At 52.2% G+C, this 18,097-nt stretch overlaps 1 protein-coding gene across 1 annotated transcript in view; it reads right to left on the bottom strand.

Moving 5' to 3' along the window:
* LOC137433172 (beta-1,3-galactosyltransferase 1-like) overlaps nt 1-18,097 on the bottom strand; it is a 166,653-nt gene that overhangs the window by 18,125 nt on the left and 130,431 nt on the right. Inside the window, exons 7-9 of the mRNA XM_078783667.1 lie at nt 11,092-11,178; nt 11,040-11,056; nt 2,800-2,888 (exon numbers count right to left, since the gene is read on the bottom strand). Of these exons, the coding sequence (XP_078639793.1) occupies nt 2,800-2,888; nt 11,040-11,056; nt 11,092-11,178 (193 nt within the window). The remainder of the gene's footprint in view (nt 1-2,799; nt 2,889-11,039; nt 11,057-11,091; nt 11,179-18,097) is intronic.

Raw genomic sequence — 18,097 nt, 5'->3', positions numbered from 1 at the left:
GGTTTCCTTGGTGCTCAAAAAGGACTTGAAGTCTTTTATGCGTGTGGTATTGTCTACTTTATACCCCTTGTCCTGCGTTCTCCCTGCCGTACGAAGATGTTTGGAGGTTTGTTGGAGGCTGGTTGGAGGCTTAGGGCTGCCTGTTACGGTGCTCTGTATAAGAGGTAGAATTGTGCTGGGGACATCTTTCAAAGACCTCGCTGATTTGTTCTGTGTGGGTGTTACACACTCTGTCACAACACCAATGGTCTCTTCCATATATGGCTCTCTCTGGTAGACAGCCATTGCTGTTGCATGGAATGAATTTCGACCATCTGATGTGTCGACCTTGGCATCAACGTTATCGATTGAGAAACGGAGTCTTCGCTGTCTGTGAAGTCCTGGTGGTACATAGTTCCCATCGTGCTGCTTCATGTTCTCTTGTACACCTTCAGACATTTGAGTTATACACTGTTTTACCCTTTCGTATGGAACTCCCAGTCCCGCGTGCGACAGAATATTTGCCAATTTGTGGCTTCTCTATTCGTGATCACAATATAAGGAAATGCCTAACGTTATTGGAGTTTCCACTGTAGACCGAAAAGCAGCAGCGGGCGATTTGGGGTCGTACAATATTTGACGATTTGATTTGTGTGCTTGCAGTATTTGCTGAGAGATGACCATTGCTGACTGATTCAAATCATGTGTTCGGGCTTCAGTTTTTGCGGTGCACACGCCCTTCAAGATCCAGAGAATCATGCTGTGAAGTTCATGTGGAACTGCATCTTCTGAGTTTTCCAGCTTTCCGTTGAAAACCCATGGGTCTTTCTTGGCCTGCTCGATCGATTTACGTAGCACCATGGAAGCCTCGAATATCTTTGTCATGTCAGCTTGTGGGTCAGGTCTGTGTACTGCTTCTCCAACAGCTGTGTCTTGTGCGGCTTTGGAATGTATCAGAGTAGGCTTATTCGGCAATAGTGTGAACTGAATGAGTTTGACGTTCTTCTCAATTTTCTGTCTCAACCATTTCCGTGCTGTTTGGGCATTTGAATAAGTTGAGCTGTATTCAATATTGTGTTGTTTCAACTTTGATACATAGTCCTTTTCTGCCTCGTCGATGGGGATGATTTCTCCTTGTTCGATACGCTCCTGTATTTCAGCAAAGAACTCGATTTCGGCTGCTATATAGCGACCAGTTTCACTATCATTGGTGTTGTCACTGGTCATGCTGGTAGGGGTCTTTGTGGTCACGGTGTCTCCAGTACGTTTACGCTTCAGACGTTGCCACTGATCAGTTATACACTGCTTGTGATACACAATGTCCTGTGACAATGCATCGTTGTCAGTTATTACGTTAGCATAGTTCACTTTCCACTCTGGGTTGTTTGATTGTTGCACTATATCATGTATCTGAGTTCCAATATTGCTTGACCGGCATGCATGCAAAGCACCTTGAATTTTGCCTTGGCAGAAAAAGCACTTGCTTTTATCGCAGTTCGTAGATTTCGATCGGGTGTACTTTCCTGACACAGACATTTCCTCAGATTCTCCATGGTGCGATGAGGTAGTTGGTCTCCCTACGGTTCTGTGAAGAAGACTCACATCGGATGCTGCACAGGCTCGGTTATACCGCTCTTCATCACGTTTGATATGTTCTTTATTGGTGCTTGTCGCATAGCATGTTCTGTGCCACACAACGTGCTTGTCACTTACGTCACTTGCTGTCAAGTTCATTAGTTTTTCACTGAGCGTAACGAACACCTTGTTTCCAAAACTTGCTCTCAAACGGATCGCTGTCAAGAATTTGTCGTACGTCGAATGTTCCTCAGATTGTGGTGGTTCCTTCACTTGCTCTTGTTTGGAGGTCTGACACTTTATGCATAGTGTATAGTTTATTTCTGTGCGTGCCTTTTTCTCATCAGGTTCTTCAGTCTGGGCCATGATTTATCTGCAAGTAGAGAAGAAACGCATATTTATAATCAACAACTTTCATGTGAAAGACACAACATATACGTATATTGCCGGTCTACATATGTAGGATCAGGCACACGAGTGACCGTATCAATGTGGATACATCATGTTTGTTAAGATGTTAGTTCTCTATTATAGTGTCTGCGACTGCATACACTGTGCCTGAAAATATGAAATTGTCATTATTTATTGAAGTTTGGAAAAAATTATAAATGCTGACAAAATTGTCATTTATGGCGCCTATATTTTGTACAATATGACAAATATCTGTTTTTCTTTTCACTTTTTCACATCATACATTATTTCAATGGATTTGTTGTACCTTAAAACATACAAAACGATATATTGTGCAGGTCTCTATGATAAATATTACCGAAGATATGACGATAATTCCATTTTCGTCACTCGGTGGCGGCCATCTTGGATTTTTGCCATAAGCGCTGCTTGTAAAAATTGGAAACAGCTTATTTTCAGTGCAATGTGTTCTAAGGTAGTGAATTAACACACGTTTCCAGATTCTATATGAAAAATTGACCATTGTATGAATTGCTACATAACCGCATACACTACAGGTGCATGTCCCAGTGGGTGGGGACCTTGGGTCACAGGGGTCAAAAGGGAAAAACGTTTTTTAACGCAAAATTTGTTTTGGGTCATTCCTGGTGGAACATTTTGCCATTTTTCAACTTTGCTTTATGTGGGAAGCATGGGGATTTGGGACGGCGCGCAATCGACGTCGCTTCTCAAGCTGCAGTTCCCTATCACACAAAACTATCAAAGATGAGTGTCTTGGCAGGTTCATAATCATTCAACACAACACATAATCAACAACACTTCCGGAATGCACACCTGAAGAGAAGGCTCTCGGAAAGGTCCTCAGCTTCTTCGATGGCCTTCGTGACTTGTTTCTGCCACCCGAGAAGGGAACTGTAAAACTTCTGTGTGGGAAGAGAGATAGATTTAATAAAATGGAAAAGTCTGGCAGAGAGGGAAATAGGAATCCAGAGTGGGGAGAATCGTGCACGGCAGGGGTTGCAATTAACCAACCAATCAACGCGAGCCCCTGACCCTGGGGTATTGGGGTAAGCACGTTATACAATGTCCAGTTGTCACAGAAAATGTCAAGCGTATATGTTGGAACCCATCTGTGGATCGGTCCCATCGGCCGATGGGTCTGACCCGTTTGCGGATCCGCAGATGGGCGACCCATCTGTGGATGCACGAGAAATGACAATGCAGACCCATCGGCAGATGGGTCTGCGCCATCTACGGATGTGTTGTTCACCTTGAAGGAATGTGTATGCATCAATGGTGGATGAGTATGTTTATTTGAACCTAAAAATAAGCAATTGATGTCATAAATGTTTATAAAGCAGTCCGTGACATGTGGTTTGTCGATAACCGTTTGTCGATAAGATAAATATAAGATAATGTCGCTCCATTTAAAAACGCTGGTCTACTTCGCTGGTGGCACTGGCAGACTCAGCTCTCCATTGTTTATATAGCAATTCCTGGCATGCCTTAATCACCCCAAAGCTAAAGATGAAGGCGTGGCTTCGTAATCGGGGCATTGTCAATTATATAAACACAATAACGCATTATGTGATTCTATGAGGCCCTCAGTGTGATTCTATGAGGCCCTATGTGATTCTATGAGGCCCTCAGCGATGGGTCTGACCCGTTTGCGGATCCACAGATGGGTCGCCCATCTGCGGATCCGCAAACGGGTCAGACCCATCGGCCGATGGGACCGATCCACAGATGGGTTCCAACATATATACTGTACATGTGTAGCGGTTACCGGAAGCATGACACAATTACCTTGCACCGGCCGTGGACGCAACCGGCGGGCGGTTACTTGTCCGGACTCGCCCGGGCGTGTCCAGACTTGCCTTTCCCGGGCGAACACTTGGCTTACCTATTTGCATACCATGCCCCGCCTGAGAGGCGTGGCTATTGTGTGTTGAACTTTACTTATAAATTGCCGCCCGTTCGATGGGCTGATTCAGTGCTTTTGAGTTCTTGTGAGTGAGGTGAAAATAAATAGCTTAGTGAAACTTCATTCCTGGCGTCGTTCATTTTGTCCGGTTTTATTGTGCGAGCACAGCTCCCCACAATTGGTGACCCCTTTTCAAGAACATAGCGATGGAGTCATCTGTAGCTTTGAAGCTCCCGGGCTTTTAGGAATCGCACGCGGCCGTCTGGTTCGCCTAAGCGGGTTCTCAATTCGCCCTGCGGAACATTACGGAGGACACAACGCGCTACCACCATGTGGTCTCCACGCTCAACGCCTCCATCGCGGCCCGGGTCCTGAGCTTCCTACAGAACCCGCCGAACGCCGACAAATACGGTGCGCTCAAAAGCCTACTCCTTGGTGCGTTTAGACTCACGGAGACCGAACGCGCGCGACAACTACTCGACCTCCCGGAACTGGGTGAGGCCCGTCCATCCGAGCGCATGGACCACATGCTGGCTTTATTCGGCGACCACAGCCCGGATTTCCTCTTCCGCGAGCTGTTCCTCCGGCAGCTACCCGGGCAGGTACGGTTAGCTTTGGCTAACTCGCCCATCACGGACCCTCGCGCCCTGGCCAAGGAGGCCGATAAATTTTTCTCGGCCAGGCGACACGTCGGAGCGGCCGCCTGGAACCCTGGGCTGACTGAGGCAACGCCCGTGCCACGACTGGTGCCATCACCGGCCGAGTCAGTGCCACTGGCGGCAGCGGCCGCCGCGACGCCCCGTCGACCGAACCCGATGCGACCGCCGGAGCCTCCATCAGAGCGAACCATGTGCTATTACCACGCCAGGTTCAGGCAGAAGGCCAGAACGTGCCGCCCACCGTGTACTTTCGGCAGGTCGGGAAACGACCAGGCCGGCGCTCGCTGCCTGCCATGAGCGTCGGCCATTCAGGCAGCCTTCTGTTTATCATGGACACAGCGTCCCGGCGGCGTTTTTTGTGCAACACCGGCGCTCAGCTGAGCGTGATACCCGCCTCGGTGCAGGACAAACAGGCTGAGCTTTGCGGCCCCGCCTTGGTCGCCGCAAACGGCTCCTCCATCCGCACCTTCGGTTCGCGCAGCGTCGCATTCTGCTTCGGGGGCCAGCGCTTCAGGTGGGACTTCATCACGGCGAACGTGCCCATGGCCTTGCTGTGTGCAGATTTTCTTTGCGCGCATGGGCCTTTGGTCGACGTCAAACGGCGCCGGCTCATCAATGCGGAGACCTTCAGCTCGCTTGCTTGCTCATTGAGTGGCTCCGCTCCGACCAAGCTAGCCTGCGCGCTCCCGGCCGTGGACGATTTCACCCGCCTACTCGCCGACTTTCCCGCCCTCACGCAGCCGACGTTTTCAGCCGTCGCCGTCAAGCACGGCATCGAACACCACATCCCGACCACAGGTCCACCGGTCTACGCCAGGACTCGCCGCCTCGACCCGGCCAAACTCGCCGTGGCGAGGCGGAATTCGACGCGCTGGAGCGATTGGGCATTGTGCGGCGCTTGAATAGCACGTGGGCCTCGCCCCTGCACATCGTGCCCAAACCGGTGGCGGATGGCGACCATGCGGCGATGACTGCCACCTCAACGATGCCACCACCCCCAACCGGTACCCGATACCACACATACAGGACTTTTCTGCCCGTTTGGTGGGGCGGGTGATCTTTTCCAAGGTCGACCTCATTCGGGGCTACCACCAGGTACCCGTCCGGCCGGCCGACGTGCCGAAGACGGCGGTAATTACACCTTTTGGCCTCTTCGAGTTCCTTTGCATGCCGTTCGGCCTTAAGAACGCGGCCCAGGCCTTCCAGCGGCTGATGCATAGCGTGCTGCGCAACCCCACCTTCCTTTTCGTCTACTTGGACGACATTCTCGTCGCCAGCACTTCCCGGGCGGAGCACCTCATCCACCTGCGCACGCTTTTTGAGCGCCTCGGCCAGCATGGCCTCATCATCAACCCGGCGAAATGCCAGTTTGGCGCAACGGCCGTCGACTTCCTGGGGCACCGCATCACGAAGCATGGGGCCGTCCCGCTGCCTACCAAGGTGGAGGCAGTCACAAGTTTTCCGCGCCCCCGCTCCATCAAGGCCCTACAGGAATTTTTGGGGATGGTACATTTCTACCACCGGTTCGTGCCTCGCGCCGCCCAACTCATGCGCCCCCTGTACGAAACCCTCCGGGGCAAGCCGGCCAAGCACGACGTCGCCTGGACCACAGAGATGGACGCGGCATTCACGGGCGCTAAGCTGGCCCTCGCCAACGCGACCATGCTGGCGCACCCGGCGCTCGACGCACCCATCGCCCTCACCACGGACGCTTCCGACTACGCGGTGGGCGCCGTGCATGAACAGTGGGTGAACGGGGCTTGGCAACCGCTGGCCTTCTTCGGCCGGCAGCTTCGCCCTAACAAGCGCAAGTATAGCGCTTTCGAACGCGAGCTCCTCGGCCTTTATCTGGCCGTTCGCCACTTCCGCAATCTTTTAGAGGGCCGCCCATTCACGGCGTTTGTGGACCACAAACCCCTGGTCTTCGCCATGGCCAAGGTTATGGAGCCGTGGTCGGCCTGCCAGCAGCAGCACCTCTCCGCCATGTCCGAATTTACGACGGACATCCGGCACGTCGCGGGCAAGGACAATGCTGTGGCCGATTGCCTCTCCCGGTCCGGCGCGAATGCCGTCCACCTGGGTGTGGACTTCGCCCACATGGCGGCCGAAAAGACCATCGACCCCACGGTGCAAGCCCCCCGGACAGCGGACACAGGCCTGCGGTTGGCCGACGTCCCCTTCGAGGACACAGGCACGGTTCTCCTGTGCGACGTTTCCCTGGGTCAACGTCGCCCCACCGTGCCCACCGGATGGCAGCGGCACATTTTTGACGCCCTCCACGGCCTTTCCCACCCGGGCCGGAAAGCATCACAGAAGCTCGTGGCAGCAAAGTTCGTCTGGCAAGGGCTCCGTAGGGACGTGCGCGACTGGGCCAATGCCTGTGTCGCCTGCCAACGCGCGAAGGTCCACCGGCACACCCAGGCCCCGTTGGCACCATTCGACGTGCCCGCGGGGTGCTTCAACCACGTCAATGTGGACCTGGTGGGACCCCTTCCATCCTCGCAGGGCTTCACCCACCTCCTCACGATGGTGGACAGGACCACCAGGTGGCCGGAGGCCGTCCCGCTGGCATCAACGACTTCCGCCGACGTGGTGCAGGCCTTCATTGGCACCTGGATTGCCCGTTTTGGTGCGCCCTCGGACATGTCCTCCGACAGAGGCCCGCAATTCGCCTCCAAACTCTGGGGCGTGGTCACCCACGCCTTGGGGGTCAAGCTACACTGCACCACGGCCTACCACCCCCAAGCCAACGGCTTGTGCGAGCGGTTCCACCGCTCGATGAAGGCCGCTCTCAGGGCCAGCCTCCAGGACGACGGTTGGGCCGACAGGCTCCCGTGGATCCTATTGGGCCTCCCAACGGCCCCTAAAGAGGACCTCCAGGCTTCCACCGCCGAGCTGGTCTACGGCCAGCCACTGCGCGTGCTGGGCGAATTCATCCCTGACGCCACCGGCCCCTGGTCCACGGCTCGCCAACGCTCGGTCCTCCAGGAGGCCGCCAGGAGATTTGCCCCCGTGCCCACGTCCCACCACGGCTGCCCCCAACCCCACATCCCCCCAGCACTTCGCACTGCGGAGTACGTTTTTATCTGGCACCACGCACACCGGGGACCGCTCCGGCCGCCGTACGATGGACCTTTCCGGGTCCTGAAGAGGGACGACAAGTCGTTCATCATCGACATCGGCGGCAAGCCGGACCGCATCTCCGTGGACCGCCTCAAGCCGGCCCATTTGGACCTCAACCCACCTCCACGGTTGGCCCTTCCTCCACGACGGGGCAGTCCCCCGTCAACCAAGCCCCCCGCCCGACCATCCACCGCCACGCCACCTACAACCCCCACACGAATCGCCAGGGGTCGTTTCGGCCGGGTCATCAAGACCCCCTCAAACTGACTCTCCCGGTGCATGTTAATTCTGGGGGGGCACATGTCGCGGTTACCGGAAGCATGACACAATTACCTTGCACCGGCCGATGATGCAACCGGCGGGCGGTTACTTGTCCGGACTCGCCCGGGCGTGTCCAGACTTGCCTTTCCCGGGCGAACACTTGGCTTACCTATTTGCATACCACGCCCCGCCTAAGAGGCGTGGCTTTTGTGTGTTGAACTTTACTTATAAATTGCCGCCCGTTCGATGGGCTGATTCAGTGCTTTTGAGTTCTTGCGAGTGAGCTGAAAATAAATAGCTCAGTGAAACTTCATTCCTGGCGTCGTTCATTTTGTCCGGTTTTATCGTGCGAGCTCCCACACATGTATATATATTGTTACGGATCCGCGTTTCAGGGTTCACCACGAGGGGACTTCTCGGGCTCATCCTGAATGCTGGTCCTGAAGCAACTGGTCGCAGATAACTACGTGACCCAGTAGGTTGATATTTGGCAGGAATAGGGAGGGGAGGAGAGGGGAGGGGGGGAGGGGAAGGGGGAGGCAGGAGAGGAAGGGGAGTAGCTCACGTTGCTGAGTGAATGTGGCTCACGTTTCTGAGTTGAGTGTGTTGCCGATCAGGAAGAAGAAGAAGCCGTACTTCCAAATTAGTGCACTTCCGGAATTGTTTGATTTATTTGTATTCAAATGTCTGGTAATTGTTTTGTATTTATTTATGCGAATGTGTACTTGTATATAACTGTCATTAATTTTAAAAGGCTTCGGCACTATCGAGCGATTATTATTTATTTTATTTTTTTTACTCCAAAAAAACGAACATTTTTTTTTTTTTGCCTAAAACACTCCCAGGCACTCACTGATGAACTTTTGAAAGTTTGATGAAGATCCGTTCAGCCATCTCTGAATAAAACGCGGACACACAAAAACTGGACACCACACACACAGACAACTCGCGTTTATATATACTGGGGCGTGCCCGTACGTGCTTGCCCGTACGTGCGTGCAAAAGGAAAAAAGTTTTGAAACCACGTGCCAGAATTACGATTATTCGCAATTTAGTTTTAATGGCCAATTATTCAATTATCGCAAACGTATTTTATCTTTTTGCAAGGGAAAACAAAGAAAAGAGAAGAGAACAACAACAACAACAACAACAAAAAAAAAAAAATTTTTGACACCACGTGTCAGAAACGACCACAGAATACGGAGCAAGAAAATATAGGCGAATGTGAGAGACCATAACTTGGGAAGCACAAATTCTCAATATTAAATTATTAACCTATCATCTTTAATAGAACTATAATAGACCAATTAAACTAACGGTTGTTTTTATTTTCTTGTTTTTGGCAAAGTTAACATCCAGAGAGGCTGTGTATAGGCCAATCCCCCCCCTCTATTTACATGAAATGGTTTGGTCCATTCGCAAAGCCAAAGCGAACGGCTTGCGAGTACGGTGACCATACCTTGGGAACCACTTGTCCGATTAATTTCAAACCTTGAAAAGGCACATCCTCGGGTCCCCAGCAATATACCTGGCAAGTTTCAAGTATATCGGACCGGTAGTTGTCGAGAAACAGCGGTTGCATACAGACAGACAGACACACACACACACACACACACACACACACACACACACACACACACAGAGATTGCTGGAATTATATAGAGATATAGTATATATATATATATATATATATATATATACACTGTATATATATATTCAAAAATTGATCCAGACGTCTATTCTCTTTCAAACATTCAAACCGACAGAGATAGTTATTTATTACAGCATCTGTAGAATTTTCACCCTTTTACTCAACTCTGTTTCGCTGTTATTTTGTGCAGCAAAAGGTCAACTGAGCTTTATAGATATCTATCTATAATTCCAGTAATCTCTGTGTGTTTGTTTGTACGTTTGTACGTTTGTACGTTTGTTTGTCTGTGACCGCTGTTTCTCGACAACCACGGGTCCGATATACTTTAAACTTGCCAGGTATATTGCTGGGGACCCGAGGATGTGCCTTTTCAAGGTTTCATATTAATCGGACAATTACTTACCGAGCTATGTCCAAAAAACGATTCAACCAATCAGAGAGCAGCGAGCTATCGCGTGTGCCGAACGTGGCGGACACACTCTGCCTCGGATGGCACATTTGAGAGCGTATTCATTTATTTCACGTTTGCAAACTATGTTGGCGCTATGTTGGCGTTAAACTATGTTTTAAAACTAATAAAAACCATTTCATGCAAATAGAGGGGGGGGGGGATTGTCACTGTACTCGCACGAGCAGATGGCGGAAGTGCCTGACCGCCAAGTGAAGTCCGAGCAACTCGCGGTCGAAGGTACTGTAACGGCGTTCGGGCGGGCGAAGCTGCCGGCTAAAGAACGCCAGCGGTTGCCAAGCTCCGTTTTAAAACTAATTAAAACCCCGGGGGGATTGTCACTGTACTCGCAAGCCGTTCGCCGTTCGCTTTGGCGTTGCGAATGGACCAAAACATTTCATGGACCAAACCATTTCATGTAAAGCGTTCGCCGTTCGCTTTGGCGTTGCGAATGGACCAAAACATTTCATGGACCAAACCATTTCATGTAAATAGAGGGGGGGATATAATTTTAGATATAGATATAGTACGGGCATGCCCTAGTTTAGATAATTTGAGCACAGTTCGACGATCACAAACCTCGAAGGTTCTCGTTTCAATCGACCTGAACCAGCAGGTGGGTGTACTCCAAAATTTAGATTTTATTTTAACCTCAATTTAGATTTGAATATCCCCTCCCCCCTCCTTCCCACTCCTCCTCCCCCCAAGCCCTCTCCCTCCCACAGATCTCCCGATGTACCTGCTCTCAAATGTTGTGCTTGTGTTCTTCCCCATTATTATATGTTGTATGTGTCCGTTTGTTTTTTTTGTGATTAATGTTAGCTCTTACACGAGCCTCGATCTTGTAAAAAAAAAGAAGAAAAAAAAGTCCAACAACTCCGAAAACTACATTGTGGTACGTGATACCTCGATTAGACCCAAATCTAGTACAACATTGAGAAACAGGTTGTCACTTTGACAGCCGGATGTGATAGCGGTACTCCAGGTTTCTCACTTGATAAAGCTTACCTCGACATCAAACTTCCGCTCGGCATCTTACAGGAATTTGACCCAGTGGGCCTTTTCTCTCCTCTCTTGCGTGATACAATGCTCCAGGTTGACCATGTGGCTGCACGACCAGGTACCAGTGGATCAGGTTTGAATTCTGCTGGCAGATACATAAATCAACTCGAACGGCACTCGGTAGAGAGCATACCTCCACCAGGCTGAACAGTTTACGTTTTGTATCACACTGATAGGCCGGATCTGATTTCGGACCTGAACCAAAATCTGGTCGACTTGTTCTTGTCGCCAAACCAACTCGTCCACCAAGTTTTGTCATAATTCATCCACAACCTTTTGAAATAACATGCTTTATATATACTAGGGCATGCCCGTACTATATATAAGCTAGGACGTGCCCGTACGTGGGTGCCCGTTCCTTGCAAAAAAAAAAAAACTGCAAAAAAAAAAAAAACTGCAAAAAAAAAACAATGGTTTGGTCCATTCGCAACGACCACAGAACCCCCCCCCCCCCTCTATTTACATGAATGGTTTGGTCCATTCGCAAAGCCAAAGCGAACGACCACAGAACCCCCCCCCCCTCTATTTACATGAATGGTTTGGTCCATTCGCAAAGCCAAAGCGAACGACCACAGAACCCCCCCCCCCCCCCTCTATTTACATGAATGGTTTGGTCCATTCGCAACGGCAAAGCGAACGGCGAACGGCTAAATCGCCATAGCTCGGTAAGTACTTGTCCGATTAATTTCAAACCTTGAAAAGGCACATCCTCGGGTCCCCAGCAATATACCTGGCAAGTTTCAAGTATATCGGACCGGTAGTTGTCGAGAAACAGCGGTCACAGACAAACGTACAGACGTACAGACGTACAAACGTACAGAGATTACTGGAATTATAGATAGATATTGTTGCGGTTTTGCGAATAAAGGCAACCCCCCATATAGTTAGTTACACCACAACATGTAGCCTCCTATAGTTAGTTATTTCTTATTAAATGTAAAGCATAGGCCCTTTCCAGTGTTTAGAAAGAAAACAAATAATGCGTTGAGTCAGGCAGGATGATTGTAGGCCTTGTTGAGGGCTAAAGTGCCTCGTCATGGGACTAGACTAGGCCCTGCAGGCCTGAAAGAGGAATAAAACCTTCCCCGAAGGAGGAACGAGACATTCCTGGGAGGAGGAGCAGCGAGCAACCAATGGGAGCTAAAGGGAAGGCATGGGGGAGTGGCCGAGGGTGGCCAATGAGGGTCTGTCACGTCACGTGAACCCCGGTGGCCAATTGAGACCCATGGAACATTCGGGAAGGGGTTCGGGTGTTATAAAAACCTGGCCCATAAACACATGCTCTCTCTCTCTCGCTGGGCTCCTGCCATTCTGATCGGTCCTCTGGTTCCTGCTCCTGGTTCATCGTCGCTCTTCGTCCCTGCCGCGATCGTCTCCGGCTGTTGGCGCCTTGGATTGGAGCGATTCCTGGGGCTTTCGTCCACCAAGCTCATTGAGCTGCACGACCAAGCCCATTCGCACGAGCTGCACGCCCAAGCCCATTCACACGAGCTGCATGACGAAGCCCATCCGGGCGAGCTGCACGACGAAGCCCATCCGGGCGGGCTGCACGACGAAGCCCATCCAGGCGAGCTGCACGACGAAGCCCATTCGCACGAGCTGCACGACCAAGCCCATTCACACAAGCTGCACGACCAAGCCCATTCGCACGAGCTGCACGACCAAGCCCATCCAGGTGAGCTGCACAACCAAGCCCATCCGGGCAGGGCTGCACGACCGAGCCCATTCGGGCGAGCTGCACAAAGCGGCCACGCTTCCCCGCGCATTACCCTCTTCCCCCCTTCCCGAACGAATGAGGGCCCTTGTCTGGGTGACTAGGTAAGGCTATTAATATTCTTTGCTTTGTCTCTGTTCTGTACATACCTGTAAATAAATACTGTGTTTGGTATTTCCAACCTGGCGGTCGTTGTCATTTCCCATCCATTGACCGAGCATCGCCCGAATTAAAACCGCTCAATCGGGTCAGATAGTGTAACGGCACGGGTCACGCGACGCACAACCGCTCGGGCGTGAGGAAGAAGTGTGACTTGTGCGGGGTTCAGTCCCCGTTCTCACGGCTGCGTGTGTCCGAAGGTATTCGGATTGTGACTGTTAACCCTTCCATGCGCAGCTGCAGGCTTGGCGGCTGGAGTTGCTTAGCAATCCGTCAACCACGGGTGTAGTGGTCGGCGGCCTCAGCGGACCCGGAGTTTGTGAGGGAATGGGGCATAAACCCCACTTTGTACGTCGACGAACCCGGGATCCGCAACAATATATATATATATTGTTACGGTTTTTAGAACCTTCACTTTGTAAAATAATAAGCCTTGTAAATAATTCCCTGTAAATATCCCCATCTTCCAAAGGTCAAAGGTCGCACCCTAGTTAGGCCATATTGCAACACGTAGGACACCATAGGACCTTCTTCAGTTATTTCATTAGTATGTGTTTCAGGTAAGGCTCTGTTTCCAATAGTTTGACTCTGCGTTGCATTAATCAAATAACCTAGGCCCCTTTTCAAAACCCCATTCATTTTGCGGCTTGCCTCCCTCCAAATTGTATTACGCGCCTCTGCTCGCCCAGCAGCGTTCGCTGCATCAAACGCCATTACCTGTGCGGTCACACTGGAGAAAAAGGGGGAGGAGTTGTCGGAGCGAGGCGTGGCCCCATCATTGTGTCACCAAGGGAGGAGTCGGTGAGCCCTCGCGACCAATCAGGGCCGAGGCGAGCTCACCGGTGGGTGTGTCTAAAAGCGGGCGGCTTGATTTTGAAGGGGCACTATATAAGCGCAGGCGCGGCACCTTGAGATGAGTGGGAGAGAGAGACACAGAGACGAGAGCAGAGACGGTGAGAGAGTCGGTCCGCTACTGCGACAATACGAACCGCACTGCCTGCCGGGTTTCGCCGCGAACCAAAGCGTGGACCGGAGTGGAGCGTGAACCTGGAGCCGGACCTCAATGCCTGAACCATCTGCCTGGACCTTCCTCCCCTACCATCTGCCTGGACCTTCTCCTCCTTCCTGCTATTCCCCTTTCATGTAAGTCTGTCTGTATTGTCCTGGGTGTGATATTTAAGACTGTGTCAGGTTGCCCTGTGTCTGCTTCTTCCTCTTCTTATTGTATATGCCTTTCTTTCGTTTCCTCTTCGGGTTTTTGTACGTAGTTAATAAATCTTTGTTCTCCCTTCACTTTGGTTTCCTCTCATCCGATCGCTTTCGTGATTTCCTCAATTGAGTACCGGTGGCACGATTTGGCCAATCGCTCAGAATCGGGTTAGTCTTTTGCTAACGGCTCGGGCTTCGGATTGCTAAACCGCTCGGCAATTTCCATCATATCCGTGGCCCAGGCGGAAATTATCTCCCTGCTTTGCGGAGGGATTGGCATGCAGGTATTTGGGACCAACCAATCTTGACCAATCACCCTGGCCAATCTCGACCGCAAAGGAGCGTTATAGTTTCCAGGATCGGAGACAGCCAGTTTAAAAGACAAGGGGACTAACCGCCCCCCTTGGTAACGGGAGTGCTGTACTCCGAATCCGTAACAATATATACTAATGGGGTCACCCATGAGAATTCCACGGGCATGGACGTATGTGCCATTTCGACATATTGAGTTAGATGCTGCACATTCAATTTTACAAAATAGTTACTGGCAATTCATCAGATCCAGAAATGGTGTAAAGCCCCAGTCACACCGGGCCTGGGACCAGGTTACGACCTAGCTGCGACCGAAAATTTTGTGAATCGCGGGCAAATCGTAGAAAGAGCGCGCGACTGGTCGCAGAGGTCGTGGGTGATCGCCAGAGCAAAATCAGTCGCAGCAAGGTCGATGGTCATGTTCAAAACTTCTGACCTGCGATTCCAAATCGTAAGAGGTCGCAGACAGGTCTTACATGGTCATACCACCAGTCGCGCATGGACGCACCACCAGTCGTGCATGATCGCGGGTCAAGTAGTCGCAAGATTGGTCGTGCTACTGGTCCTGCCACCTGACGATTGGAGGTGCCACCAATCGTGAGGTTCAACCTCACGATCGGGAGTGCGACCAGTCACGACCTGTCCCGACTGGTTGCACGACCTTACGATTGGTGGTACCATTCCAATCGTTGGTGATCGCACAACCACGCATACCACCAATCATACGATGACCTACCAGAGCAATCACAGTTTGAGATCACAAATGGAGAGCGTAGCAAACATTGACGATTGGTCGTACCTCGGCCAGATTGCCATCAATCGCACGATCCAGTGTGACTGAGGCCTAATGAACACAATTTATTTATTTCACATAATATGTGACCCCTCACTACTCTCCACCTGACACTCTCCTCTCTCCACCCTCACGCCTCTCCAATCCCACTCCTCCTCACACTCCTCTCCAATACCTCCTCACACTCCCCTCCAATACCTCCTCACACTCCTCTCCAAAACCTCCTCACACTCCTCTCCAATACCTCCTCACACTCCACTACAATACCTCCTCACACTCCACTACAATACCTCCTCACACTCCACTACAATACCTCCTCACACTCCACTCCAATCCAATCCCTCACACTCCTCTCCAATCCAATCCCTCACACTCCTCTCCAATCCCTCATACTCCCCTCCAATCGCGCCTCACTCTCCTCTCCAATCGCTCCTCACTCACCTCTCCAATCGCTCCTAACTCTCCTCTCCAACCCCTCGCTCCTCTTCAACCCCTCACACTCCTCTCCAATCCCTCACACTCCTCTCCAATCCCTCACACTCCTCTCCAATCCCTCACACTCCTCTCCAATCCCTCATACTCCCCTCCAATCGCGCCACACTCTCCTCTCCAATCGCCTCCTCACTCGCTTCTCCAATCGCTCCTCACTCGCCTCTGCAATTGGCCCTCACTCTCCAACTCCTCGCTCCTCTCCAACCCCTCGCTCCTCTCCAACCCCTCGCTCCTCTCCAACCCCTCGCTCCTCTCCAACCCCTCGCTCCTCTCCAACCCCTCGCTCCACTCCAACCTCTCGCTCCTCTCCAACCCCTCGCGCCTCTCCAACCCCTAGCCCCTCTCCAACCCCTCGCTCCTCTCCAACCCCTCGCTCCTCTCCAACCCCTCGCTCCTCTCCAACCCCTCGCGCCTCTCCACCCCTAGCCCCTCTCCAACCCTCGCTCCTCTCCAACCCCTCACACTCCTCCACAATACCTCCTAAAACTCCTCCCCAATACCTCCTCACACTCCTCTCCAATCCCTCATACTCCCCTCCAATCGCGCCACACTCTCCTCTCCAATCGCCTCCTCACTCGCCTCTCCAATTGCTCCTCATTCGCCTCTCCAATCGGCCCTCACTCCCCAACTCCTCGCTCCTCTCCAACCCCTCGCTCCTCTCCAACCCCTCGCTCCTCTCCAACCCCTCGCTCCTCTCCAACCCCTCGCGCCTCTCCAACCCCTAGCTCCTCTCCAACCCCTCGCACCTCTCCAACCCCTAGCCCCTCTCCAACCCCTAGCTCCTCTCCAACCCTCGCTCCTCTCCAACCCCTCACACTCCTCCCCAATACCTCCTCACACTCCTCCCCAATACCTCCTCACACTCCTCTCCAATACCCCCTCACACTCCTCTCCAATACCTCCTCACACCCCTCTCCAATACCTCCTCACACTCCTCTCCAATCCCTCATACTCCCCTCCAATCACGCCACACTCTCCTCTCCAATCGCCTCCTCACTCGCCTCTCCAATCGCTCCTCACTCGCCTCTCCAATTGGCCCTCACTCTCCAACTCCTCGCTCCTCTCCAACCCCTCGCTCCTCTCCAACCCCTCGCTCCTCTCCAACCCCTTGCTCCTCTCCAACCCCTCGCTCCACTCCAACCTCTCGCTCCTCTCCAACCCCTCGCGCCTCTCCAACCCCTAGCCCCTCTCCAACCCCTCGCTCCTCTCCAACCCCTCGCTCCTCTCCAACCCCTCGCTCCTCTCCAACCCCTCGCTCCTCTCCAACCCCTCGCGCCTCTCCAACCCCTAGCCCCTCTCCAACCCTCGCTCCTCTCCAACCCCTCACACTCCTCCACAATACCTCCTAAAACTCCTCCCCAATACCTCCTCACACTCCTCTCCAATCCCTCATACTCCCCTCCAATCGCGCCACACTCTCCTCTCCAATCGCCTCCTCACTCGCCTCTCCAATCGCTCCTCATTCGCCTCTCCAATCAGCCCTCACTCTCCAACTCCTCGCTCCTCTCCAACCCCTCGCTCCTCTCCAACCCCTCGCTCCTCTCCAACCCCTCGCGCCTCTCCAACCCCTAGCCCCTCTCCAACCCCTAGCCCCTCTCCAACCCCTAGCTCCTCTCCAACCCTCGCTCCTCTCCAACCCCTCACACTCCTCCCCAATACCTCCTAAAACTCCTCCCCAATACCTCCTCACACTCCTCTCCAATACCCCCTCACACTCCTCTCCAATACCTCCTCACACCCCTCTCCAATACCTCCTCACACTCCTCTCCAATCGCGCCACACTCCCCTCTCCATTCGCTCCTCACTCCCCTCTCCAATCGCTCCTCACTCTCCTCTCCAATCGCTCCTCACTCCTCAAAAAGAAAATCCAAAATTTTATTTGAACCCCTTTATTCGCCGAAAACGGGCACGGCCTGACATCTAGTCAAGAGCATGACGCGACCTGAGCTGAGGTAAAAGCCTAAAACTTTACACGACGATAACCTAAAAGCTACACATGTCACAAAAATCAAACTCACCTTATTTTACCCCCTTTGATCTTGTCTCTCGAAATAAGCACCACCTCCCTGGGTAGCTTCCGCCGCTGCCCGCACTTTGTCCGTGAAGTCAGCACTTAGCACCTTTTACCCTTCACCCGATCGACCCGATTTAGGGTTGTACCATTACAAACCTGGGGGGAGTTTGAATTGCTGTGGATCGTACCATTAACAAAGGGGGTGCACTGCCGGGACTCGCTCCTCTGTTGCTCAGCCAGACGCACGTGGCAAGTGTCTGAACCCACGGTTCCTCTCATATTCACAGACATTAGACAACGAGAATAGGGTT

Source organism: Myxine glutinosa, chromosome 8 (genome assembly GCF_964187855.1).
Source record: "Myxine glutinosa chromosome 8, kmMyxGlut1.1, whole genome shotgun sequence".
In the NCBI taxonomy this organism is placed as follows: domain Eukaryota; kingdom Metazoa; phylum Chordata; class Myxini; order Myxiniformes; family Myxinidae; genus Myxine; species Myxine glutinosa.
Note: the sequence above shows the minus strand (reverse complement) of the source record. Positions and strands in the feature narration are given on the sequence as shown.